Source organism: Dipodomys spectabilis, unplaced genomic scaffold, assembly GCF_019054845.1.
Source record: "Dipodomys spectabilis isolate Male_0828 unplaced genomic scaffold, ASM1905484v1 ptg000422l, whole genome shotgun sequence".
Classification (NCBI taxonomy): domain Eukaryota; kingdom Metazoa; phylum Chordata; class Mammalia; order Rodentia; family Heteromyidae; genus Dipodomys; species Dipodomys spectabilis.
The window spans coordinates 5,903,958-5,929,440 of record NW_024871099.1 but is presented as its reverse complement, the minus strand read 5'-3'; the positions used below and the strand labels follow the sequence as shown (position 1 = coordinate 5,929,440).

The following is a 25,483-nucleotide window of genomic DNA, read 5'->3' as shown; positions in this document are numbered from 1 at the left end:
CATGCAAAGCAAGCACTCTACCACTGAGCCACCTTCCTAGCCCCCTCTGTTTTGATTTTTGAAGCAGTATCTTACTATGCAGCACAGGCCAGGCATGAATGCACAGCCTTCAAAGAGCTGAGATCACAGGTCTGTACCATCTACGTGTTCTATCTAGGTGGAGTTCTAGCTCCACCTAGAGTTTTTGTTTTTGTGGTACCAGGGTTTGAATCTAGGGCCTCATACTTACTGGGCTTGCTTGACTGGTGCTTGAACCACCTGAACCAAACTTCCAGTTTAGCCTCTGGCCAGTATTTTTTTGGGTGTGTGTGAGGGGTTGATGATGGAGTTGCATCGATTTTTCTGTCTGGGCTGGCTTCAAAACCATAGCCTCTATAGCTCAGCCTTTAGGAGTAGCTAGGATGGCAGGTGTAAGCCCCAGGTAGTTCGGCCTACATTTTTCGGAGTGGGCTCAGTGTCTTCTCAAGGGTAGTAATCATGGTGGATGGGTTTGGAGAACAGAGGAAGCCCTGCTGAGGCATCGGCTCACCTTCAGCCCCAATGGAGACCAGTTTGACCCCCTTGCTGGCGATGAAGTCCAGCGCTTTGTTCACGTTGTTGATCTTGTGCACTCTCATCTTGCCTCGCTCTGGCTTGGGTAACCGCTCCCCTGAGATGCACATGGAGAGGAGAGGGAGACAGGAGCTTTAGCGTGTGTCCCGATCTCCATATCCAGGCCCTACCCCCAGGCTGAGGCTACTGCCGCTGTGAAGGGCGCACACCCTGGGCATCTCCCCAGCAGCAAGAGGGCTGAATGGGCCATACAAGGCAGGGCAGGCCTGGGCGGGTCCTCACCTGAGATGACCTCCAGGAGCAGCATGAGCTTGAGCCCATCTCGGAAGTCCTCGTCGATGTTCTCGATCTGTGTGCCCGCCTTCCGCAGGTGGGAGTTGCACCAGGCTGTGAAGGTCTGGAGAGGAAAGTGTGGCAGGCTGAGGTCAGCTAGCTGCAGGGGTACCTACCACAGCCCTCACTGCGGGCCACAGCAGCCACTGTGAGCCTGGCGCCGCCCTCACTAACTGTGCCTGACCCTTATGGTGGGCCAGGCAGAGAGATCTGAGGGCAATGAGGTCAGGGTGGTGAACAGACCGGGATCCTTAGGGGTGGTGGATTTGAACCTGATCCTCTGGGCTTTCCACAATCCATACACACATGGATGAAGTGCCAGCGTCTGGTGTCACTGGCCAAGCAGGAGGAGGCCCCGTGGCCTGGAAACACAGGCCTGGGCCAGCCCTGTACCCATCCCCACAGAGCTGGCTTCCCAGGCCTCCTCTGTCTTGGGCTCCGCTACCCCTCAGGATGCTGAAGGCGAGCAGCAGGTACTACTGGCAAATTTCCTGGGGCCTTTCCCTGTATGGACGGTCCTCAGCACGCAGCTGGAGTCCCAACGCCCATGGCAGGACACCCGAGTGCGTGCCACTCAGCCCCGCAGCTGGGGCATACTAGAAGACGTCAGCGTACACAGAGGCTCCCATCAGTTAATGCCCACTTGCCCAGACGCCTGCTGGGAAAAACCCAAGCACGGGCTTCTCCTGGGAGTCTCTGTGCCCCGCCCCCCTGCCCGCCCCTTCCATCTTCTTCCTCCATCTGCAGGGGCCACCGCTGAAGTGGGCAGGCCGCCAGGAACAGGCAAGAGCACATTCCATGCCCAGGGTGCAGGCGGAGCCCACGTGGGACACCAGGGGCTTCTAAGGAGCCTCTGGCCAAGCACCATGTGTTTTGACAAGTGTCATCGGGTCTGCTCATTCAGAGCCAACACCAGGCGCCTCTGGGACAATGACAGCACCTCATTAATACGCCACCCCACAGGGCGGACCAGCAAGGGAATTCCCTCCAAACCAGAGAGGGCAAGAAAAGGCAGCAGACCCCTGTGCCCCGCCCCGCAGCTGCCTGGAAGACAAGAGACCCTTCTCCAGTTGCTGCTGCTCAGCTAGGATACCTAACCAGCTAAACCTACCCCTCAAAACACATGCCCAGCTGGGCACGATCATGCACGCCCTAATCCCGGCAGTCAGGAGGCTGAGACAGGAAGAGCACAAGTTTCGAGGCCAGCCTGGTCTACAGAGTGCAAAAACAAAACCCAACTTGTGGCCCAGAGTACAACTCTACCACACCACATAACTTCCAGACTCAGCTTCCACCCAGTTCTGACTCCCAACAGATCCGATCTTGTTCTGCAGTCCGAGCCACAGATCCCCTACTTGGTCTCCACCAGCTGTCCCTTCTGTCTCCCCACAGGGCATGTTCTCATTAGGAAGAGACCCACGGATCCATCCATTCACCCTCCCAGCCCCAGGTCCTTTGCTTCCACCCATACTAACATCAGTTTCCTCTTCTGGAATGTAGCCAGGCAGAAGCACTGGGTCAAGGCTATTACAAGGATTCCAGGTGCTTATATCTGTGAAGCTCACATGCCAAGCCTGCTCTGGTCTCAAGTCCTGCCACCCCTCAGAGTACATGCCTCATACCCTGGCTGCCCTGCCCGTGTCCCTCACATGCCCAGGGCACAGCAGGCCTCTAGGGCAGGCACAGGCAGGAGGCATGGCTCCAACTCCTGGCTTACTCAGGAGGCTGAGATCTGAGGGTAATCTGAACCAGCCCAGGCCGAGAAATCTGTGCAACTTCTCTCAAAAGCCAGAATTAGAACTGTGGCTCAAGTGGTAGAGTGGTAGTCTTGAGCACAGAAGCTATGTCCCGATATACATACAAAAAAAAATTTATACACACACACACACACATACATATATATGGTGTGCGTTGGTGGCTCACGCTTGTAATCCTAGCTACTCAGGAGGCTGGATCTGAGGATCACAGTTCAAAGCTGGCCCGGGCAGAAAAGTCAGTGAGACTCTTATCTCCAATAAATCACCAGAAAACTGAAGTGGTGCTGTGGCTTAAGTGGTAGAATGCTTGCCTTGAGCTGAAGAGCTCAGGGACAGCGCCCAAGGCCAGAGTTCAAGACCCACAACACACACACACACACACACACACACACACACACACACACACACACACACACACACTCTACAACAAAAGAGGGTAGCAGCAGACAAAGCCAGGCACCAAGCAGGTGGGGATGCTAGACCTCTGTTGGACAACAAAGTGGCCAGTCAACTCTCCAGCCCACCAGGTGGCATTGAGCCTGCAGGGACAGCTGGCACTACCTACAGACTGAGGTTGCACACCAACTCTTCATCTAACCTGAGCCCCATCAAATGACTTTGACTTCACTTTTCCCTTCAACCAGTTTCCTTCCCTGCCAGGCAGATTTATCAGAAGTTACCTCCGGCAGATGCTCTAATGATTCCAGTGGAGGAAATGCATCTAGAGCATCTGTCACAGTCCCTGGCATAAAGTGTGGGCCAGATGAATCACACACCCTGCCTCGCTGTGGAAGGACAGAATCTGGTTTTCTGCAAAGGCCCTCAGCCCTCCTGCAGATGAGACATGGCGGAAAAAGGGGGGAAACTCAAAGGGCAGATGGTCCCCAGTCCAACCTTTGGAGACACTGAGCAAACTTTACCACCACAGGCCCAGGCCACCTGTTCTCACAGGGGCTGCTGCTCTACCTGCCCTCCAATACACTCCACCCTGCTCTCCTCCTCTAGGCGGTGAACCAGAGCTCTTGGCTCAGAGGTGGCACAGACCTGCCTCCAAGTGGCCATGGAGGCGAGCTGCCTTATATAATAACCACCTTGGCAAGCAAAGAACTGTGGCTTCCTGGTTGATGAGTGAATGGATGTACTCTCCTCTTAAGAGATTAAACAAACAGGTGCATGTGCACCATCAGCACTGGGCTGGTGTGGTGTTATACATGGCAGAGAAGGGTCTCTTTTTAAGTAAGCAATGGCTGTACCATGAGCATCTGTCTTCCTAGACAGAGCATCTGTCTTCCTAGAAGCCTGGTTCTCAGGCAGAACGAAGACCTCTGGCCTGCTGCCTCTTTACCTCCTAGAAGGTGAGGACCCTAAAAGCTCTGGGTACAGACAGCCTGTGCCCAAGAGACTTGCCTGGCCAAGAGCCACTGAGGACGCCATTGCTCCCCACAGTGATACTGGGGAGGAGGAGCTGGGGCTCAGAAGGGACATTAAAAATGCATAGCGTGTGCTACTTGGCTACAAAAATAACAGTGGGCTCAGCTCCTTCCTCTCTCCTGGTTAGCAGAGGATGTGTGGGTAGCTCATGTCATGCTTTCTATAGCTGCAGCCTCGTGGGCCCACCATGCCTCTTCTATGGGCACAATTCTCCATCTGTGTGAGCCAGGTGGCCATGGCATTGGTGGAGCACCCCCAGGGCTGGGTGGACACCTAGATTTATAGAGCTAGATTCACACAGCCAAGCAACGCGGGCATCTGGCTTCATCTGTCTCCTGCCTCATAGGGGAAAAAAGAGAGGGGGGAGAGAGTGGGGAGCAGCAGCAGAGGTCAATCTGATCCTGGGGTGGGGAAGTTTGCCTGCAGACTTCATTCTCAAGCTCTTATCAGGACAAGAACACGGGAGCTATGGTACTGCACGTGCTGCAGGAAGGAAGAATGTAGAAGAGGGAGGCTGGGGAGAGTCCAAGGGGCAAAGGTCAGTAAGTGATGATGAACAGGAGGGAGGGGGAGAACCACAGAGACTTCCGGCTAGTAACAGGAAGTGCGCAGAGGCCACCTCGGTACCTGAGTCAGAGCCCCCCTTCCTGCCTTCGCTTGTGTCACCTAAGGTGCTCCATGCATGCCCACAGCCAAGCCCATGCACTCCGTACCACCTCTTGCTCTGGGCTGCCACTGGCCAGAGCAGAACCAGAGGCAACGTGCTTAAGACTGTGCTAATAAACAGGAACCCAGGTGGGGGCACTCCACGATGTCAGGTTGGGTCAGCCAAGGAGGCCCGCACCCCGAGGCCGCCCCTGGAAGGGGGCTTCACTCAGCCCTGGCCCTGTGCGTGCAGGCAGGCAGGGTGTTTTGGAAAGCACCTCAAAGCCTGTCCTATAGAGGGCTATCTGCTGGCTTCTCTGGGTACTGGGGGGAGGGTGCAGAGAGGGGCTGGCACCCTCGCGGTGCGGTGGGCTGGTGCTGGGCCCCAGCTGGAGCTGTTTCTACTTTGTCACTGGGTGTTGAGAGAGAGGTGGGGCAGGGCACCACTGGTCATAAAGTCCTTCCTGTGTCACAGGGACCCCTCCCAGCCGCCAGGATGTGGGGCAGCCGGGTGAATGAATGATGGATATTGTCTGGGAGGTGACCTAAGCAGTCAGGAATGTGGTCACAGTGGGCTTTAATGAGCCATTCATGGCTGGGCTGGCTAGGCCCTCCCCCAACTCAAGAGGGCCCTGGCCGAGGAGGAAAGCGGGGTGGTGGAGGTGGCTAACTGGGCGGCATGTAGGCCAGCCGTGGCTGGAAGGGGAAATGGGGGGGGGGGGCGCCGAGGTCACTGAAAGCTGGGATCCACTAGGCCTGGATGGGGTGGGGGAGGAAGTAGAGGGGGGTAGGAGGGGGCCCCCTCTTACCAAAGTCAATTTGGGCTTCAAACTGCCTGGCAGGCGCTTCCCCCAGACTGACTCCTGGACAAGATGGGAGGAGCAGCTGTGGGCCCCTCCCGCCACACCCCACTCCCCCCACCCCCATGCCTACAGGCCACCCGCTTAGCAAGACACCACCACCTACCGCCAGCCCAGGGCTGACTGCACGTGGCCACATCTCACATCTAGCTCCCCCAGGAAACCAGGGAGGCTGGGCAAGTCTCCGTGGGGTCGGGAGTCTTAAACCCATCTCTGAAATACCGTGTTGGGTCTGTGGCTCCGCTCGGATTCTGGCTGCTCAGAGGGGGCGGCCGCCATGCCGCCTCCTGAATTCCCACCTGGCCTGCGGTGGCCCCGGCCGCTGCCCATAGCTCCTGCCTCCACGGGTCCCCAAGAATCGCGCCCAGGGCTTGCACACGGGGCAGGAGCAGCTATTTATTTCTTGCCACCCTTCTTATCATCCATCTGCCAGGCCACTGCCAGGCCTCGGGCAAGGCCAGCCCTGGTGGGGCATCTTTTCAGTTCCTGAAAGCAGACACTGCTCCTGGGGCCCTGGACCTCACCACCAACTCTTAAAGGCGCTTTCAAGGCCCTGGCCCCTTGGCCTTCTGGAATGTAGGTTACCCGGGGCCCACGGGGCCTTTGGAACAGTCTGAGGCTGGACCTGTGAGTACTTTTTAGAAGACCAATTGCCAAAGGATCAGATGCCGAAGGAGATGAACCAGGCTGAGGGGCAGGGGAGCCGCTCATGTTATGGCCACGGCGGTCACACAGGACCCGGGTCACTCACTCTGCACCTGCATGCTGCGTGTACCTGCCCCATGATGAGACAGCCCCAAGTGAAAACATTACAGGGAAACATGTCTGGGGCTGAAGTTGCCTTATTCGGAGTTTTCTGGGTCTACATGAGAAGGCGCTGACTTTCCAGTTGTAGGAGCGGTATAAACACCATGGAGCGCAGTCGTGAACATTCCAGAGGCCCTGCGTGGCCATCCAGAAAGCAGCTCCGCATAGCCTGGCCAGTCCCTTGTGAAGCCACAGCGTGCCAGCTGCCTGTTTATATTCATTCATTCACTGTCGGTCATGGGGCTTGAACTCTGGGCCTGGGCGCTGTCCCCCAGCTCTTCAGCTCAAGGCTAGTGCTCTGCCACTTGAGTCACTGCGCCACTTCCGGCTTTCTGAGTGGTCTATTGGAGATCAAAGTCTCCAGGACTTTCCTGCCTGGGCTGGCTTTGAACTGTGATACTCAGATCTCAGCCTCCTTAGTAGCTAGGATTACAGGCATGAGCCACCAGCGCCTCGCTCTTTACGATTCCCTCCAAATGCATCTTCCCAGGAGCCCTTCTTTGTCACTTCCACCAAGGCTGTCACTCAACTCTGCCCTTACCCCTTGCACTTGTCACATAAGGTCCACGAGAGGGGGCCCTGCTCACCTGCCCAGAGCCCAGGAGTGGGAACAGCCCAAGTGTAGTGGACACTGAGGATACCCTAGAAGAAATGGAATCGGGCTTGGGCATCTTATGTCCCCAAGATGTTCCCACTTAGAGTGACACTGCTCATTTCCAGTTGGCCACAAAAACCCCGCGACCAGTGACATTCTGTAAAGCAAGCTGGGGGGAAACTGCTCTGGGTCTATGGTTGTGGTGAAGAGCCCGAGCCCCAGCCCCCAGCTCCCAGCCCCCAGCAGGCCTCCGGCAACAGACTCTGGGGTAGGCGCAGCAAGGCAAGGCAGAGGTGGCGCCCATATATCTTGTTTGCTGATCAGCCCAGAGGGGAAAGTGTGGCACAGTCACTGGCCAGGGCTGAGTCTACCACAAACCTCACTCTGGTCTCTTGCTTTCTAGCTTGGAAAAGGGTGATAGGAGACATGTTGTGTTCCACACGTAACAGAGAAGCCTCCATACCATGTCACAGAGCACAGTGGTTGCATGCGTGTGTGGCGTGTGTACGTGTATGTGTGCAGCCGGCCCCTCTAGCAGCTGCTAAGTTCTTTCTGCACTTTGGCAGCTGATATAAAGCAGCTGTCCCCAAGCCTCCCAACTAGCAAATGAATAAAGGAAATAAATAAAACGCAAATAGTGAAAGCCATTACAATTCACGGTCTGATTCTTCTTGATTCCAAAGATCCTTCAGAGAAAGAGGGCATAGCTTGGTGGTAGCATTGGCAAAGGCACCTGGAGGCTGGGGCAGGAGGATCCCCCAGTTCCAGGTCTTTTCCATCACCTTAAGTCTCAGCAGTCACTCTGTACTTCCACTTCCTCTCTGTGGATTTGCCTAGTGCCTGTGCAAATATAGTACTCATCTAGCTTTTTTCCCTTAGCCCAGTTTCAAGGTTCATTGTGTTGAGTCATGTCAAAAGTACTTTTTTGTTGTTGTTGTATTGTTGGTTGTAGGGCTTGAATTCAGGGCCTGGGTGCTGTCCCCAAGTTTTTTCCCTCAAGGACAGTGCTTTACCACTGAGCAACAGCACCACTCCAGTTTTCTGATAGTTAATTGGAGATAAGGGTTTCATGGACTCTCCTGCCCCGCTGGCTTTGAACCACAATCCTCAGATCTCAGCCTCCTGAGTAGCTGAGATTATAGGCATGAGCCACTGGTGCCTGGCTCTTTTTTTTGGGTGTCGGTCATGGGGCTTGAACTCTGGGCCTGGGCGCTGTCCCTGAGCTCTTCAGCTCAAGGCTAGCGCTCTACCACTTGAGCCACAGTGCCACTTCCGGCTTTTTTTTTCTGCTTATGTGGTGCTGAGGAATTGAACCCAGGGCCTCAGGCATGCAAGGCAAGCGCTCTACCACTGAGCCACCTTCCCAGCCCCCATCCCATTTTTTTAAAAACTGGGATTCTTATCTTTTTATTGCTAAATTGTGCAAGATGTCTTATATTCTCAGCACTAGACCCTTATCAGAAATGCTATTAGCAAATGTTCTGTGTAGGGTGCCATCTCACGCTAATACTGTCCTTTGGTCTGGGGACGCAGATCAATGGCAGAGCGCCTGCAGAGCATGAGGGGCAAGGCCTGGGGTTTCACTCTTGATATCAAGGGGGGAAAAGAAAACCCCACCCAAACCCAAAACTACCCAATACCAAACCAGACTTCAAGGGCTCTTTGATGAAAAAAGTTTTTGATTTTGAGTAAGTCTAATTTATTTGTTTCTGCAGTCTCATTTAATTGAATTAGCCAGGGCCTAATTCAAGGTCATGACGATGTACATTTCCAGCTGTTTGTCCTGGGATCTGGCAGACAGGAGCAAGTGGCCTACTCTGATTTCCCACCTGAGCCTGTCTCCTCACTTAGGCTTTTCTAAAAGAGCCATCCCACAACCAAGAGAACCCAACCAAGCAACCCAAAGAGAAGGGCCTGCCTTCCTATACCATGTCTGCTGGCACTGAAGACAGCTCTGAATTAAAGGCAAGCAGTGCCAACAGGGTAGAGCTGCTCAGCCTTCCAACAGCTTCCTAGCAGGAAGAGGAGATGGAAGGGTGAGGTCTACCTTGATAGCTACTCTCAAAAGAGGAAACTTCCACTCCCAAAAGACAATTTTAAAATGAGGGCAGCAGCCGGGGCTGGGGCCTCTCCACTCCGCTGGGAAACAATTGGCACCCTGGGTCCTCCACCTGGAGAACAGGGAGTGCGCAACTACAAAAACCCCATTTATTTCCCAGAGTAGAGCTGAGCTCAGGTTTCCTGGTGGGGGTGGAGATGAAAGGTCTTCTGGTTTAACTTCGATTGGGCAATTCTGACCTTGAGACTGTGTAGCTTGGAGCCCTCACAGGTGGAAAAGGCCCAGAATGAATGCTTTCAACTGGACCAGTCCATGTAGACACTTGTTCAGCCTCAACCATACATAAGAAATCAGGCATTTGGGGAGGGGGGGGGGTGAGGAAGTCTGGGGCACAGAGGGGCTGGCGGGTACCGCTTCTACGCATTTGTCTTGCTCTGCCTCCTGCCGTCCCCCGCCCCCCCCCCCACTCCCAAGTCTCCAAGGGCCATCCATAGACCAGACACTACCCTTTTGCCCTCTGCTTCCTGAAACTCCTCCTTAGGATTTCTTCCTTTTCTGAGGCTTTGAGTCAACAGTTCACCCAGCCAGGTGAGAGAAAGCAGACAAGGGGTGTGTGGGGTGGTGACATGGGGTGTGGATCCGGCTAGGGGCAGTACATACAGACGAGCAGCTTGCTTAGCAAGGGCAGCTACTAAGAATGGAGGGCATGTATCTACATAACTGATTTCCTGGCTCAAAGTGTACCCCCCTGCGTACAGCCCAGGGGGGCCCAGAGCCAGCACCCAGGGAATAATACAGCAGGAGGCTTTAGGAGCCCAGCCATCTGGGAGGGACCTCTGACCAGAAATTCCAGGCTGAAGAGTTTGGAGTTTGGCAAGAGGCTAGGACTGGTGTGAAGTTCTCGGGTCTCACCCTGGGCCTCAATTGAGTAGGTGTTGGCCTACTCCCTGGCCCCAGGATGGGGTGGGTGAAGAAAAGACTCTAAGCTTGGTATCTTAAAAAAAAAAAAAAAAAGAAAATCGTTCCATCTCAGACCCGTTGGGTAAATAATAGAGGTGGACAATAGCAACAGTGTTTTGGGAGAACTTAAAAAAAGAAAAACCAAAATAAGATTCTATAGCCCAGAGTAATTACAGGATTGGGAGGAACCGCGAAGGAGAGACTGAAACCTCTGACTCATAATTGCTCCATTAAAGATGGTGAAACCGTTTGCCCTGGCAACAGGGAACTCTCACCCAGGCTTGCCGCACCTACATGCCTTCCTGGGGCTGACACGGGGCCGGGCCTGGCCAGGCTGCAGGCTCCGGGTGACCTGTCTCCAGGAACTGTATGAGGTCAGAGGCTAAAGGGGCGGAACACATGCTACCTTAGAACAATGGGGAGTGGTTTGCCACACATGGGGGGGCAAAACACCTTCAGATGTGGGCTCCCAGGAAGGACGCAGTGTCCTGAGTACAAAGGAGGAAGAAGAAGTGGGGGGGGCCTCCGGGTGCCATCCCAACCCGCCCCATCAAGGTTGCTGAGGGAGGGGGGCATCTCCCAAACATAGCTGAGGCGCTTTTAATGATTGGATGTCCAAGCCACTGGGACAAGTTCTTTACTACATATTGAGGACTAAATGGCGGTGCAGGCTGACAGTGGCCGTGTCACATGGCTAAGGGCAGGGCTGGCGCCCTCAAGGTCTCTTAACTAGTCTTGCTTCTACCTAAGGCTGTCTTCACATTTCTGGGGCCCACTGTCAGCTTCCCCCCAAGGAGGCCCTTCACAGCGGCTGGACTCTGTCCCAGAGGCCAGCTCCAGCGCTGCAGGCTGGGGTGAGTCATGGGAGAAGGGTGAGTCAGGTGACCAGGTGAGAATCAGAGCTATGCTGAGGCGGCAGGCCCGGCTACCTTGACATTCCTGTGATTCTGCCAAGGTAAAAAGTAACCCAAGGAGTTTGCCTTATATGGGCACAGTGACAGATTTCAACAGGACGTGTTAACTGACCCCATATCAATCCATTCCCAGGTTGCACAGGAGACGCCCGATAAAACTGCTCTGAAAGTCTAGGAAATAGCAATTTATGACTGGCCAGTGACTCATAAAGGTGTAGCTCAACGACTTTTTAGAAAAGGGGGAAGGGGTGGTAGTCAGGGAAGAGCGGCAAGGGAGGCCTGGCTCAAGGTAGGGCTGGAGGAACTCAATTGGAGGCTACAGCTGAACACTAGGCCTGTCTGGGTTCTAGGAGCCTCCACCACCGGCTTTCTCCCAAAGGAGTGGCAAAAGGAGAGGCCCGCCCCTGGAGGCACAGACCTTTCTTTACCAGCAGGGGTGAAATGGATGGGTAGATCTGAGTACAAGGCTTACGTGGCCTTAGAAATCCTAGCACTCAGGAGGCTGCTGGGAGAGGAGGATTCTGAGCTTTAGGTGAGAGACCCTATCTTAAGAACAAGCTGGGCACCTATGGCTCACCCCTGTAACCCTAGCTTACACAGAGGAGGCTGAGATCTGAGGACTGTGGTTTACGGCCAGCCCAGGAGTCCATGAGACTCATCTCCAATTAACCAGCAAAAAGTTGGAAGTGAAGCTATGGTTCAAGTGGTAGAGAGCCCAGGACCAGAGTTCAAGCCCTAGGAATAGCAAAAAATACTACATGAGGACCAAAGAAATGGATTGGGCCTCAAAGGATTCCCCACAGACACCCCAGCCTGGCCCCTCAACTTTGGCCACATACAGCTGATCGCACCAGCCTAATCCCCCCCCCCCCCCCCCCCCCCGCCAGCCCGAACACTCTAAGCCTCGGCCAGGTAAGAGAATCTACCACATGCTACCTGGTTTGAGCACTGGGATTAAATCAACAAGTACCAGTCCTCAGGAAGCCTGCAGTCTACAGGAGGAGACAACACAGAATTCTGAATACAAAGCAATTCGAGATGGCAAAGTTAAAACGGAGACACTGTGGAAAGGGGGGGAAGTCTGGGAAGGCCTCTTGGTGGAGGTGACATCTGGCCTGAATAAGCAGGAAGAGGCCCTTCTACTTAGGAGAAAAAGGTTCTGGGACTAGAAGCAAGGTAAAGCAAGGTTCAAGTGGTAGAGTGCCAGCCTGCCAAGCTTGAGGCCCTGAGTTCAAATCCTGGCACCACTCTGCTCTGTGGGTGACAGGCAGTGTGTGTGTGGGGGGGGTGCATCCCACACATGCTGCAGTTCCAGCTGTGGCCAAGGCCTGCTGTTCTGAGAGCAGAAAAGGGAAGATAAAAAGGACAGATGCCGGGCTGGGAAAGTGGCTCAGTGGTAGAGCGCTTGCCTTGCATGCATGAGGCCCTGGGTTCGACTCCTCAGCACCACATAAGCAAAAAGAAAAAAGCTGGAAGTGGTGCTGTGGCTCAAGTGGTAGAGCGCTAGCCTTGAGCTGAAGAGCTGAGGGACAGTGCCCAGGCCCAGAGTTCAGACCCCACAACTGGACCCAAAAAAAAAAAAAAAGGGGGGGGGGGACAGATGCCAAATGTCCCGAGACCAATGCCAGAATACTCCCAGGATATGCGGATGCTATTGGGGGGCTGCGAGGGGAAGGCGGGTCTAGAGGAGCAGCTGGACTACAGCACAACAGGACAAGCCCCTGGCTAGGAGCTGTCCTCCAACAGCACCATCTTGTCCAGAACCAGCAAGTGACCACCCGAAGGAGAACGGCAGGCTGACTCGAATGAACACCTGGCTCCAGGGAGAAGCAGCAGCTCTGCCCTGGTGGAGGCCATGGCGGGCAGGGCGATCTGAGGTCAGCTGATACCTGATCTGGGCCTTGAAAGGGGAGTGCTGTTCTGATAGGTGGTGGCCTGGGAAGAGGGTCATCCATCAATTCCCAACACACCCAGGGCAAACCCCATAAAAGGGCAAGGAAATGTTAGGGGGCCCCAGAGGCAGTGGCAGGGATGGTGTCAGCGGGAGTCAGACATCACCCCATCGTGAGCTCAGAATGTATTCTCTGGGCAGTGTGGGGGTGGGATGGGGTGACCTGGTTAGATAGGCGTCTCAGGAAGATAGTGTTCATGGAGCCCAGACGACTAGGAGACTGGAGCCAGGCCAGGTAGGTAGGAGGTCGTGGTGGGGGGTGGCACAGATGGCGCGAAGAGGCAACGCTGGAGCTGCCCTGCACAAAGAGCAGGAGGAGGCTAGGAGCCTGAGACGTCTGAGAGCAAGAAAGCAGACTCAGTGCTTCCATAGTTTCTGAATGTGGAAAGAGCAATGTCGAGCCTGGGGGTGGAGAAAACCTGCAAAGAGGGCTGTGAGATTGCTGGGTTTGGACAAGCCAGAATCCAGTGTAGTGGCTGGCGTGTGAAAAAGAAATCTGCAGTCCAACATGAGAACATCTGCTGCACTGGGCCACTCGGTACCGGTGCTAGGGACGCTGGGAGAGAGCTGCCCAGTTCTCCCATGTCTCATGAGGGACAGGGCTGCCAATGACAAGAGGGGAGGGGAGTGGGTCAGGACCAGAGCCATTTCTGGCCGGGAAGAAAGGATGCTGTAGAAAGTGTTAGAGGATATGTCAACAGTTTCTCAAGGATTCTGGCCCCTGCACACACGCGCGCACACACACACACACACACACACACACACAGCAGAGTCTCATCAATTTGAGAAATATCCACATGCACACAGTGTGGGGGTGGGGGTGGCATGAAGAGCACCTCCATTTTCACAAACACCTCACAAAACTCTGCTGGTATCTCGCTCCTGCAGAGGCTAGGGAAGAGGTAGCTGGCACACACTCTCCCACACAGGAGAGTGGCCAGAAGAGAGAAGGACCCCCCCCCCCAAGCAAAGGCTTTTATTTGGGGGGGGGAAGGGTCAGTTGTGGGTCTTAAACTCAGGCGCTGTCCCTGAGCTCTTTTTGCTCAAGGCTAGTGCTCTACCACAGCACCACTTCTGGTTTTCTGGTGGTTCACTGGAGATGAGAGTCTCACAGACTTTCCTGCCTTTGAACCATGATCCTCAGATCTCAGCCTCTTGAGCAGCTAGAATGACAGGCGTGAGCCACCAGCTCCAGGTTGGCTTTAATGGTTTTTTTAAGTACCAGGATATAACCCAGCTTGGGGGCCACACAGCACCACTTTTTTTTTCCTCCACAAGAGAAAAGACACCATTGCTCCAGGTGAAAGCTGGACTTTCCCACCCTACACTCCAGGCCTCAAATTCCCCTCAAATTCCGAGCTCCCTGTATTTCCCTCTGGCCGCCCCACTGGGGCAGGGCTGGAGCCCTTTCAAAGGTGTATGGGAGCACACCCACTTGCTCACAGAACAAGCCATCTCTTTCTTCCCTCCTCTCCTGGGGAACAAGGCTGCATTTAAAAGGAGGAACAGTCTCAGGTTTTGTCTTCCCAACACAGAAAGTTCCAGGGGCAAGGACTCCAGGGAACAGAAAGGCTGGCTCCCTGGGATCTATGGCCATGGACAGTACAGGAGGTGTGGAGGGACATGAGAGACAAAGTCCCAGACTGAGCCAGACGGCGGGGAAGGGAAAGGGTGGCCAGCCATGTCACTCAGGGTCCCCATGGCCTGGAGAAAGCCAAGGAGCTATCAGATTCTGCATGGCTGCACTGTGCAGCCTCTATCTTTCTCTTAAGATTTTCCATGCCACTGCCCCATAAATAACAATGGTTCCCAAACAGCAGGCAGGGCTCTTCCTTTCCTGGTACTGCATGTTTTCCAGGCCCAGCTCAACAACCGGAGCCCAGTGGGCTGCACCGCAACACCGGGCAGGCCAGGTTTCAGGAAGGCAGTCACTCAGCCAAACCACAGGGCTATGTTTGAAAGTTTTTAAGCTATCCCCAGAAACAAAACGCTTTATTGTCTCTTTCACTAGGTAAGTTAATTTTTTCTGGAGGTAGCAATTCTGGATAAAAAGGGAAACGTTTAAAAAAAAAGGGAGAGAGGAGGGTAAAAAAAGAAAAAAGGTCACTTGCATCTTGGCCACTTCTTTCTCGTGGTGGTCTCTTCTCTGGTGTAGCTCATGGAGGTGGTTCCGGCTGTCTAGACGTCCCCTCACCCCCCCCCTCACCCCAGCTCAGTCACACAAATGGCTTGAATTCTTAGCTCTAACGCCAGTGTCCCCAACTTCTCCAGGTGACAGCGACCTTGCAAAGCGTCCTATGTCTCCCAACTGGCAGGCATGGCTGTGGGACTCGGCAGGACAGCTGGCAGCCATGCCGGCCCGTCCTGGACACACAGTGCCCTCTTTCTTGGGACAGAATGTGGGTATCGGTCTCTATAACCTTACCATTCAGCGGGGTGGACGGACAGCGAGCAGCGGATCTGTGCCATCTGATGGGCTGTCTCCTCGTCTATCTACTAAATAGCATACATGTTTATTCCCAGAGCACCTGTATTTGTCAGACTTTGTCTCAGCTGCTAAGGACCCGGCAGTAGACAAAGTCATTGCTCTCATTCTTGTGGCCCTCAGTCTCATGGGGGAGGGGGAGCAGAGGATGCTGGAGTTATCAGGCAAAGCCTCAGTGAAGGTGGCAGGCGAGTAACAGAGTGGAGACTGAGGTGGGTAGAGAGGCACAGTGGCTGTGGGTGAAGGAGCAGAGGCTATGGGGCAGGTCCCGGAGGATCACTGTCCGGGCCTTCACTAGATGCTACTCAGCCCTGGGAGATGAGAGGGAGCAGGGACCAAAGAGCCTGTCCCCAGCCCCGGGTCATGCTCTTGCAAAGGGATAATGAGACCTCAGGGCTTCCTGAGATGAAAAGCTACACCTGGGGCCTTCCGGCCTGTCTGTGGCTGGTTTATACCTCCTGCATCCGGCCCTGGAGGCTACCATATGGGATGTTCTACAGGACAGGCAGAATGGGCACAAGGCACAAGCTCAGGTGTGGGACCCGCTGTCCCTCAGAGAGTTCTAAGCCAGCACAAAGGATGCTGTGGTGTAGGATGCCTGCCTCTCCCGCCTTGGCTTTCCTGTACCACCTACCACCTCGAATCATGTCCTCAGCCAGGGGCTCCATCCATTGCTGTGTTGGAGATGATGGGGGTGGGGTGGGTGATGAGTAGGCCATGGCTGCTGCTTTCAGGGAACCTTACTTTCTCCAGGACTCCTTCAATGTTTGACATTTACTATTGGGCAGTGACATTGGCTGGCACTCAGGGATTTTTCATCCAGCACTATCTGTCTCTATGGCCTCTATGGCCTCAGCACCAAGCTCCAAGCCCCAATTCCCAAAGAATTTCTACTCTGATGACACCTCTTGCGGGATCTCTACAGCCTGTAATGAGAGCCTGGGATGTGGCTCCATTGTTAGCAGTCAGCATAGCAAAGTGAGGGGTTCAAACCACAGTACCGCCACAAAAAGCATATGTGCATACGTGTGTGTGTGTGTGTGTGTGTGTGTGTGTCTGTCTGTCTGTCTATCTGTATAAACACACAAGACACCTAATAATGACTCCATCTCCAGGTCTTGGCCAGGCTGAGGGGGTATGTTTTTGGCCTTGTTTGGAAACTGAGGCTCCCTGGTCCTTTAGGCAGCACAGAGCAAGAGCCGGGCAGGGAAGAAAACCTGGCTCTTACCAGCTTCGTTCCTGGGTTCCCGAGAAGCCAGATCCATGACACAGAGGGAAGGAAAGCAGGGCTGGCAGCCATTCAGAAAAGGCTGGAAGTAGTGCTATGGCTCAAGTGGTAGAGCGCTAGCCTTGAGCTGAAAAGCTAAGGGACAGCGCCCAGGCCTAGAGTTCAAGCCCCATGATAGACAAACACCACCACCACCACCACAACATTCTGGTTCTGCTTTGGGTCTCTGACCTAGCATATGCACAGTGGGGATCACTGCCCCATCTTCTATTCCCCCCCACTCTACCCCACCCCACCCCATGGTGAGGCAAAGATCATCTAGGTCTCCCCAGCTGACCCCCCGCCAGGAAACCTCTTCCTATCACCTCATCAAAGTGTGCGCACTTGCACCAGGCACCCTTTAGATGGCTGAGGCCTCTGGCCAGCCACTGAGAACACAGAGGTATTTGGAAGCTTATTAAAAAGCAACAAGGCTGGGGAAGCTGCACCCAAGCCTGGCTGCCTACACGATCACCATGTGCTCTCAGACCAGGATTAATTCTTTGGCTGGTTTCAACCTTCAATTTCAGAAATATCTAGTTTGTGCTTGTCTACAAAGGAATGTGGCTGAGCATCTCCCCCAGCAATATAGAAAACAACTCCCACTGCCATCACCTGGTCCCTGAGATCAAGCCATATATAGGCAGGCCGAACCCAGGAGGTCTGGCCCCAGAGCAACTCTCAACTTCCCACCTCTGCTTAGACAAGTTCCCAGACATGTCATTCAGCCAAATGCACATCTCCCCTCGAAGACGCCGAGGTGAGGGGGCAATGTGCCAGGGCTGGCGCACGTGGAGGGCTACCCAGGCAGAGCTACAGCAGACTCGTTCCTCTTGCCGCACCCATCCTCAGGCCATCACAGGCCTGAATCCCAAGGATCTTCATCAGGAAGCCCTGAGTGCCAACTCCAGAAGTTATGAAGTGAGAGGAAAGGCAGGCCAGCTGCTGTCCTGACATGGAAGAAATAGCCAATAAGTAAAGAGGACCATTCAAGTGGATTCTTTGGTCCGGTTGGTTATAGGCTGAGTGGCCTAGGGCAAGGTGGGCAGTCTCTCTGAACTTCAGCTAGCTCCTTCTGTAAAGCTGGATACAAATGCCACACTGAGCTAGGTACAGTTCAAGATCCTGACTCAAAAGACCAAAACTAAAGAAACAAATGCCATGCCGGTGTGGGGCTAAAGGACAGGAATGAAGTGCGACCCACTCTCATGAGCTGTTGAGGGATCTGTCCTACCTCAAAAGCCACATGTGGTGGTGTGTGTTCTTGTGCCTACAACCTGTCATGAGTGAGAGGCACCTGCTGGCTGCAGCCCCACGCCCCAGCTGACGACCACACCCCGCAGTACAGTCCTTTTCTTCCAGTCAGCTCTTTCTCCCCCATCTCACTTCACCCAGGCCACTTCAGACCATAGCATTCCGCCTTACGGACTCATTTTCTTGCTGAATGACCAGGTCCTTGGCAAAAGAGCTCAGGGACAGTGCCCAGGGCCCGAGTTTAAGCCCCAATACTGGCTTTAAGAAAAGGAAAGCGGAAAGAAAAAAGAAAAAGTCTAGCGTGGCAAACACTATCGAATATTCCGCACAGCTGGCAGCCCACTCCAAGCACTTTGATCTCTACCCTGATGAGAACTAGCTAGTGTCACTCTCATCCTGATTGTGCAGCATGGCAGAAGGATGTGACGGGCCTGCCTCTGCCCAGCTTCCCTCTCCCCCCACCACCTGACCTGGAGTTTGTGTCCACAGAAAGCAAGGAGCAATGCAAAGCATTGCAACCATTTTCCCTCCAGCTATTTCTAGGCACACAAAAAGCACTGAAGAACTCAAGGCCAGCTTGAGAAAACAATCAAGGCAGGAAATACTCAAGCCAGTGCAAAGGCAACAAGAGTCCAAAAAAGTTAAAAGTTTAGAGGGCGATGCCTTTATGGGGTTTCCTGGCATTTCCCAAACAGCTCCCAGCATAGCTTGATAAGATGGTGGTAGGGCACTGGTACAATTAGAGGGGGACCCAATTAGCACTTAGGAGAAAAAGAATTTCTCAAGGATGTGTCTACTCCCCACCCTCAAGTCAACAAATTCATTACTTCACTACTTGTATCCTATTCTCCTGAAATCTATCAACCTTCTGATCCCAAAGAAGAGGTGTGTTTGAACTTTTGGTACTATCTGAATCTTGGCACTGGTCTCTTTTCACAAATCCTGAGTTACCAACATTTTCCAGAAGTCAAATTTAAGCAGCCAGTCATAAAGAGGTATTTCTGCACATCTGACACTCGGATGCAGGTGGTGGAGTGGAAGTTTACTCTGACGGCTGACACTGTCCACTAGGTTATTGTTGTACAGAATAGCTGCCTTCGAATGAAATGTGGCTTTAGGCCTCTAAAAACAACAACAATAAAAAAAAACTTTCCACTATTTCTATCCACAGAAACATGGAGCTGCCAGATCCTAAAAATATAGAGATGGAGAGAGACATCCTGAGCAACCAAATCAATTATCTAAGGTAAGGGGAGGCAGACCCACTTTCCTACCATTCATTTCAACCAAGGAGGAAAAGAAAAAATGGATTTCCTCCCAGTAAGAGGGACACACAGCAGCAATTCAGTTAAGAGCAAAGAAGAAGCTGAAGAAAAGGCAGAGGCAGGGCGAACACCATGAGAAGATCAGAGGCCAGCTGGGGAGCTCTTGGCACCAAACAGGTCCTATGTTGTATGGCCAGTAGGGTTTGTTGTTGTTTGCTTTAGTTCAGTTTACTCTCCCATAAAACTGGATTTCTGGGCTGGGAAGGTGGCTTAGTGGTAGAGTGCTTGCCTTACATGCGTGAGGCCCTGGGGAAGTGGCACTGTGGCTCAAGTGGTAGAGCGCTAGCCTTGAGCTGAAGAGCTGAGGGACAGCGCCCAGGCCCAGAGTTCTGGCCCCAGGACTGACAAACAAAACAAAACAAACAACTGGATTTCTAACTTTCTGGAAAATGAAGAACCGGCCATTTCCTGGAGTGACAAGACCCATCCATCCCCTCCTCACTGTCACTGAAAGAGAACTGAGGTCAGAGTTGCAGCGACTCAACTTCTAGCCTCAATACTCCACTAGGCCATACTGCTGGCCTCCTGCAGAGAGCCTGGATTCTCAGGGAGGAGGCTGGGTGATCCTCCAGTCCCATTTCCTACAGGACCCAAGAGACACTTTTTCCTAATGGTGGCACTGAATCCAAGTTGTAGGGCTGGGACAAAGGTAAGAAAAAGGAAGGTGCACTTTGGGAAACGGCTAGGAACACCAGCTCTGCCAGCTCAGTAGGCCCGAGGAGCAGCCCACATTTGCTGCCAACACTTCCTCCACTGGAGCTGAGAGTGAACAGTTATTTCCACGAAGACCAGAAAAGTCCTAAAGATTTCCATCCGTTGAAGACCAAGAGCTGAAAGTCTCGGCTGGCTGCAACTGCTTCTCTCTCCTTCCCCCAACCCTAGCTTCAAACTGCCTGCAGAGTCTACCCCTTTTGTGGTGCTAGCAAGCAGTATTCCAAGCATCCATTTCCAAAGTGGTCCCCCAAGAACTTTATACCCCAGGGCTATGGCCATGATGGCGTCAGCCCCTGGCACTGGCACCAGCCTGTCAAAAATGGTGTTAACCTCACCAACTTGCTGAGCATTGGGTGCAACACTTCCTGGCAGCCACCACAGACGCATGCCTCCAGTTGCAGAGTCAGCTAAGCCACCCAAGGGCGGCTGCCACCTCACCTGCCAGGGTCTCCACCAGCTGCCCACCCGTGCAGTCTAAGTAAAAGCGGCAACCTTGGGATAGGTCCCTGAACCATCCACTCCAAATCCTGTCCCTCTGAGGTGGGACACCTGAAATCTGGGGCTTCCTCCCAGTATCCTTCTCACTGGATCCATCTGTTGTTCCTTTCCAAGTGCAGGTCCCAAGCCAAATAAACAGGGGGCCTCTTCAGCCCAGGGGATCCCTCCCCCATCCCATGGAAGTACACACCAAGAGCCAAGCAGCCACAACTCCACTGGGCCTTTCACTTATTTTAGTATTTTTATTTCAGAGGCAGGCTCTCCTTATATAGCCTGGGCTGGCCTGGAACTCACAATCTGGAGGTCCTTGAATATATGAGCTCCCCCACTACAATACACACCATGATGGAAGACCCTTCTCAAACCCAAGAAATCTGTCTCTAGCATCACCTATTTTAATAGATGTGGGCTCCCCCCACACTGAATTCATAGCCCCTCTCCTGTCAGCATGGAACCGCTGTGAGGACAGGGGAAGTTGACTACTTTTCTTTTTTGCCTTTCTTCCAAGACTGTGTCAGGTTAAATGTCAGTTGTAGAGGGATAGGGGGGTTAACAGATGACCGGATGTGAGCGACGGGAAATGTGCATGGCCCTCTGGTTCAGTCTCCAAACTTCCTCCCAAAGCCATAGGGATGTTAGGAGGGGTGCTGGGAGGGAGACTGCAATTGGAGACGACTCTGCTTTGCCTTCGGAGTATTCTCTGGGGGGTGAGAGACTGGGGAGGGGGGGTTCATTAGGAATCTGAGGCACAGACGCCTCAAAGACCCAGCTTGTCTTAAGCAAGCCTGGCTCTTCTTAGAACTGCCTTCCGCCACAGAAATAGCAAGCCAGCTTGCATCGTTTGCATTAATGTCTCCACACAGGGCTGTTTTGAGTTTATTTTTGTTGCTTTCATTTTAAGACTGTGTTTATGCCTCACTGTTAAAAGACTTCCAAGCCAGTGGAAAAATGACATAGATATAAAGCTTGTCCTTTTTTTTTTCTCCCTTAGAGATAGTCCAGACAGTTCCTGGAGGCACATGCGAGATTAACAACTTCTAATAGATGCCAGGCTCACTGGCACTGGGGTATTCTCCAAAATGTGTGTGTGTGTGTATGTGTGTAAGCAGCAGATACATCAAAAACTCATCCTGGCTGTCAGGTTCCACACTTCCTAAGGGTGAGTATGCGCTTACCTAGGGCCTAAGTAACTCTTGGCACACTCTTAACAGCCAGTTCCGCAGAGCACCCTGTGAGAATGGCTCAGGAAAGGCCTGCCCTAAAAAAGCAGCATTCTGAGGAGCAAGAAGAGTCAGGATTTTTATTTTATTTTTGTAAAGCTTAGAACTCAGCTAAGAGTATCTCCGAGATCTTCCCTGAAGACTTCTCTCCCACTCTCGACTTGACTTGCTTCTTGGAAAGATAGCCAAATATACAACATTTTTTAAGCCCACCGAGCAGCCTCCTCCCCCCCACCCCAGGCAAGTGGCCACAAACAATGACATCACCCCAGGTTTGTCTCCTTGGCAGGGTCACCAATATTGTTCACAGTGTTTCCTGCAAAGGCTCTTAAGACAGGAAACCAGCCCAGTGCCTCCAATCCTGCTGGTTCTGAGCCATCCTGTCAGGTTGAAACAAAGGCTTTTTGTGTTTTTCCCTTAAAAAAAAAAAAAAATTCCCCTGCACTTTTAATGAGCACCTTAATTACAAGCTAAAGAATTAGATATATTTACAGATGACCTCATGCCTGCTGATAATTAGCAATTTGAAAGCCCTGGCACATCTCTAGGCTGGTTCTTTCTCTCCCCCCTCACGACCTCCCCCAGCACCCAGGCTAATGCTGAAGTCTGACCTTCCAAAACAAAATGGGCCAGGTCCTGGACCCCTCCAACTCCCCCCTGGGCTCACACCAGAGACAAGGCCCTTCCTCTCCCCAGCCCATCACAAATGCCTTCTGAGGGCTGACTTGCTTACGATCATGGTGTAGGAGGGGGTGACAGGTTTCAGGATCAGGGCAGCACTCTAAGTGTTGACAAGTTTTAATTAACACTCGGGGATAATTTAACCCCATTTGGATCTGCACATCCCTGTACTGCGTCAGGCGCAGGGCCACACAGAGGCCGATCACTCTGCAAAAGCTTTGCTGGTTGGTACTCTGTGTTCTCTGGGCTGCGAACCTACCCCTGGAGGTGCAGCTGACTCAGGCAGTGACTTTCCATATACTTTTCCCTCCCCTGCTTTGGAAAGCAGGAGCCGAGCCGGGTGGCCTCCCCCAGGGTCCTGCCGACAATGGGAGCTCCTGAAAATGGCCACACCAGTGCCCCCCCCCCCCCTCCAGTCAGTCAGTTAGTTGTCACTCTGCTGTAACATTTTCCAAATTTGCTGTGGGCCCGGGCCTGTTAGGGGAGAGGCTGGGAGGCGGACATTCTCCTCATTCTTTTGCCTTATTAGGTTGTGGATTTGATTGCTTTTAGGGGGGATAGGGGCTAAGTTGTGGAATGGCATCAGGAAGTGACCCTGGGAAGGGGGGGTGGGGCGGGAGGAAAGAGGATGGAGCAGCCGGCAGGAGAAGCTTCTCAGGGCAGGGAAGGCCTCCTGGAGCGGGGGCTCTGCTCCTCTAGGCCTTCCAGAAAGTCCCATGTGCTCCTGTGGGCCTCTTGGCACCCTTCACTAGGCTTTCTGGACTGTTATTTTGGGGTGATCAGTGGGAAGCCCTTACTATTTCCATAGTGTGTAACAGGCTGTGGGTTGTTTCTAACTTGAGTTGATAGGGTTTTGATTTTTTTGGGGGGAGGGACTGGGAAAAGAGGAGACCTGGGGGAAAGAGCCCCTCAGCTGACAGAAAACTTAGGAAGTTCAATTGCTCATGTAAGAGTCTTCCTGGCACTGCCTATGGCTCATCCAGACACAGATCTGTTCAGGGCTCGAAACTCTGAAGCTGGAAGCCACCTCCCAGATAATGAGGCCCAGATGGACGCAGAGGCCGGCAGGCTGGGAGGGCCAGGCCGCGTCACTAGCAGCCAGTGTCGGTTGCCACTGGATGGAGGATGCTTCTTTGAAGTTGCTGGCTGGGGCTAAGCTCCAGAGTTCGGGGGGGGGGGGGGGGTGGGGGGAGTTCAGGAAAGAGGATAGATGTTTGGGTTTTCCACTGTGCTGCACATTTGGGCAGCACTTTCAAGCCCTTTGAAGAGGAGGCTGGAGCTGCGGCCCCCACCTGGCTAGGGGAGGAGAGCTGCTAAAATAATTACTGAGCACTTACAATGTGCCAGGCGCTGTGCCAAGTGCTTCACACACTCTATCCTGTTTAATCCTCGGAATCGTCCTGGGAGGCAGAGTGATGCCCTTTTTCCAAGGAGGCCAGAGAAGCTGCAGCCCCTGTGACCGGCCCAGAGCAGGGCAGGGCAGGGCAGGGCAAGGCAGGATGCAGGTTAAGGAGGGGTGGGGTGGAGTCCAGCTCTGATTCCCCCCCCCAACACTGTTCACTGCAGGTGTGGGGGGGCCACAAGCCCTCTCCCGTGGGCTCACTGCTCTCAAAGCTGCCTCCTGAGCCAATGTAGCCTATCCAGGCTAGGAGACAGCCGGGATCTTGTTGTCACCTGAGCTGCCTCCTGTCTCTGGTGAGGAGGTGGGGTGCTATCGGCTAACCTACCAGCTGAGCAGGTGACACCTCCAGACCTGGAAGCACACAAGACACTTTTTTCATCCCCAGACAAGGTCTTGCTAGGCAGTCCAGGACGATCTCAAACCAGTGGATCCTCCTTCCTCAGTCTCTTGAGTGCAGGGATTATACATGTGTACCAATATGGCCAGGTCATGGGCCCCTGAAAATCCTGCTAATTCTACCTTAGGAAATATTCTCCCCAGAGAAGGGTAAAGTACTATATTCCTCAACTAAAGGTGAAGAGCCCCAGGTTCTCTACCTCCCTAACTTGTCTGCCTTTTCAAGGGAGGCAGGCCCTGTCTAGAGGGCTCCACAGGTAGAAAGAGCAAAAGAAAGTGGTGCTGCAGGCATCTTCTGCCCTCTCTCCCCATGGGTACCAGGCTAGAGAGACTAGCCCCAGCTCAGGCGATACCTACCACTCAGCCTTTCCACAGCTAACCACAGACCCAGGCAGTCTAAAGGATGGAGAACAAGTTTTACTGGATGGTGTGACCCACGTCATTTTCTTGCGCTGAGCTACATCCAACATCAGGTACCAATGAAAGCGCCTTCGCCCACATCGAAAGCAGACAGCGACTGTACGCCGTCAGTTCTGGGCACGGCAGTATTTGAGTCACCACATTTGTCCATAAGCTTCCCGAATGAGGTGTTTCTGTTGTTTTATTTTTTTAAAAGCAGAGTACAGTATTGCCTGGGATGGGAATTCTAGGCTCCACAAGCCCACAGGCCTGCTCTAGGGCTTTTTATGTAAAGCATAGCACCTAAAAGCTAGGCATGGCAGGCGTGCAGATCCTCATCTGGGGATGGCACCCAACCCAGCCAGCCTCCTGTCGCCCCACGGACCTCTGTGATCTCAGGACAGGATAGTGGTTCCCAGGCTGAGGGATCATCTGTACTGCAAGGCAGCATGCAGATCCACCCACCCCTCCCAACCCAAAAACAGGGTGCTTCTCCTGAGGAGGGGGGTCTCAGCAGGCAGGAGGTACACACCTACCCTGGTCATCCGGCCACCGGCTCTGCACCTAGATGGACTGGGACCCAGAAGCCTCTCTAAGCTAGAACAAGCAAGGTACCTCACCCCTCAGACCCAAAGCTGCCCCCAAACCGCTGGCTAGGGAAGGGTGGTTGTGTTGTGTGGTCACACATGGGGGGGGGGCGCCTCCTAACATCTGCCCCCCGCCCCCGAAACCTGCAGGCAACTAGGGCAGAGCACACTCACCTCTTTTATGAACGTGTCCATGACTGACCCCACCTGGCCTGATGTACCCCTTGCCTGTCCCGGGACACAGCGAGAGGGCTGTGCACTCTTGAGTCTCCTGTGGCTTTGAGTACTACCCAGTGAGCTCCAGGAGAGCAGGGGCCGGGGCTCCGGTTTCTCATACCCCAAAGGCTCGGCACGGAGCTCGCTCGGTGTGCCCAGGGGCCCAGTGAGGGCT

General features: G+C 53.6%; 1 protein-coding gene across 2 annotated transcripts in view; it reads right to left on the bottom strand.

Moving 5' to 3' along the window:
- Actn4 (actinin alpha 4) overlaps positions 1-25,483 on the bottom strand; it is a 57,741-nt gene that overhangs the window by 18,226 nt on the left and 14,032 nt on the right. For both annotated transcript variants that reach the window (XM_042668136.1, XM_042668135.1), the window contains exons 2-3: positions 835-949; positions 530-649 (exon numbers count right to left, since the gene is read on the bottom strand). In XM_042668136.1, coding sequence (XP_042524070.1) covers positions 530-649; positions 835-949 — 235 coding nt within the window. The remainder of the gene's footprint in view (positions 1-529; positions 650-834; positions 950-25,483) is intronic.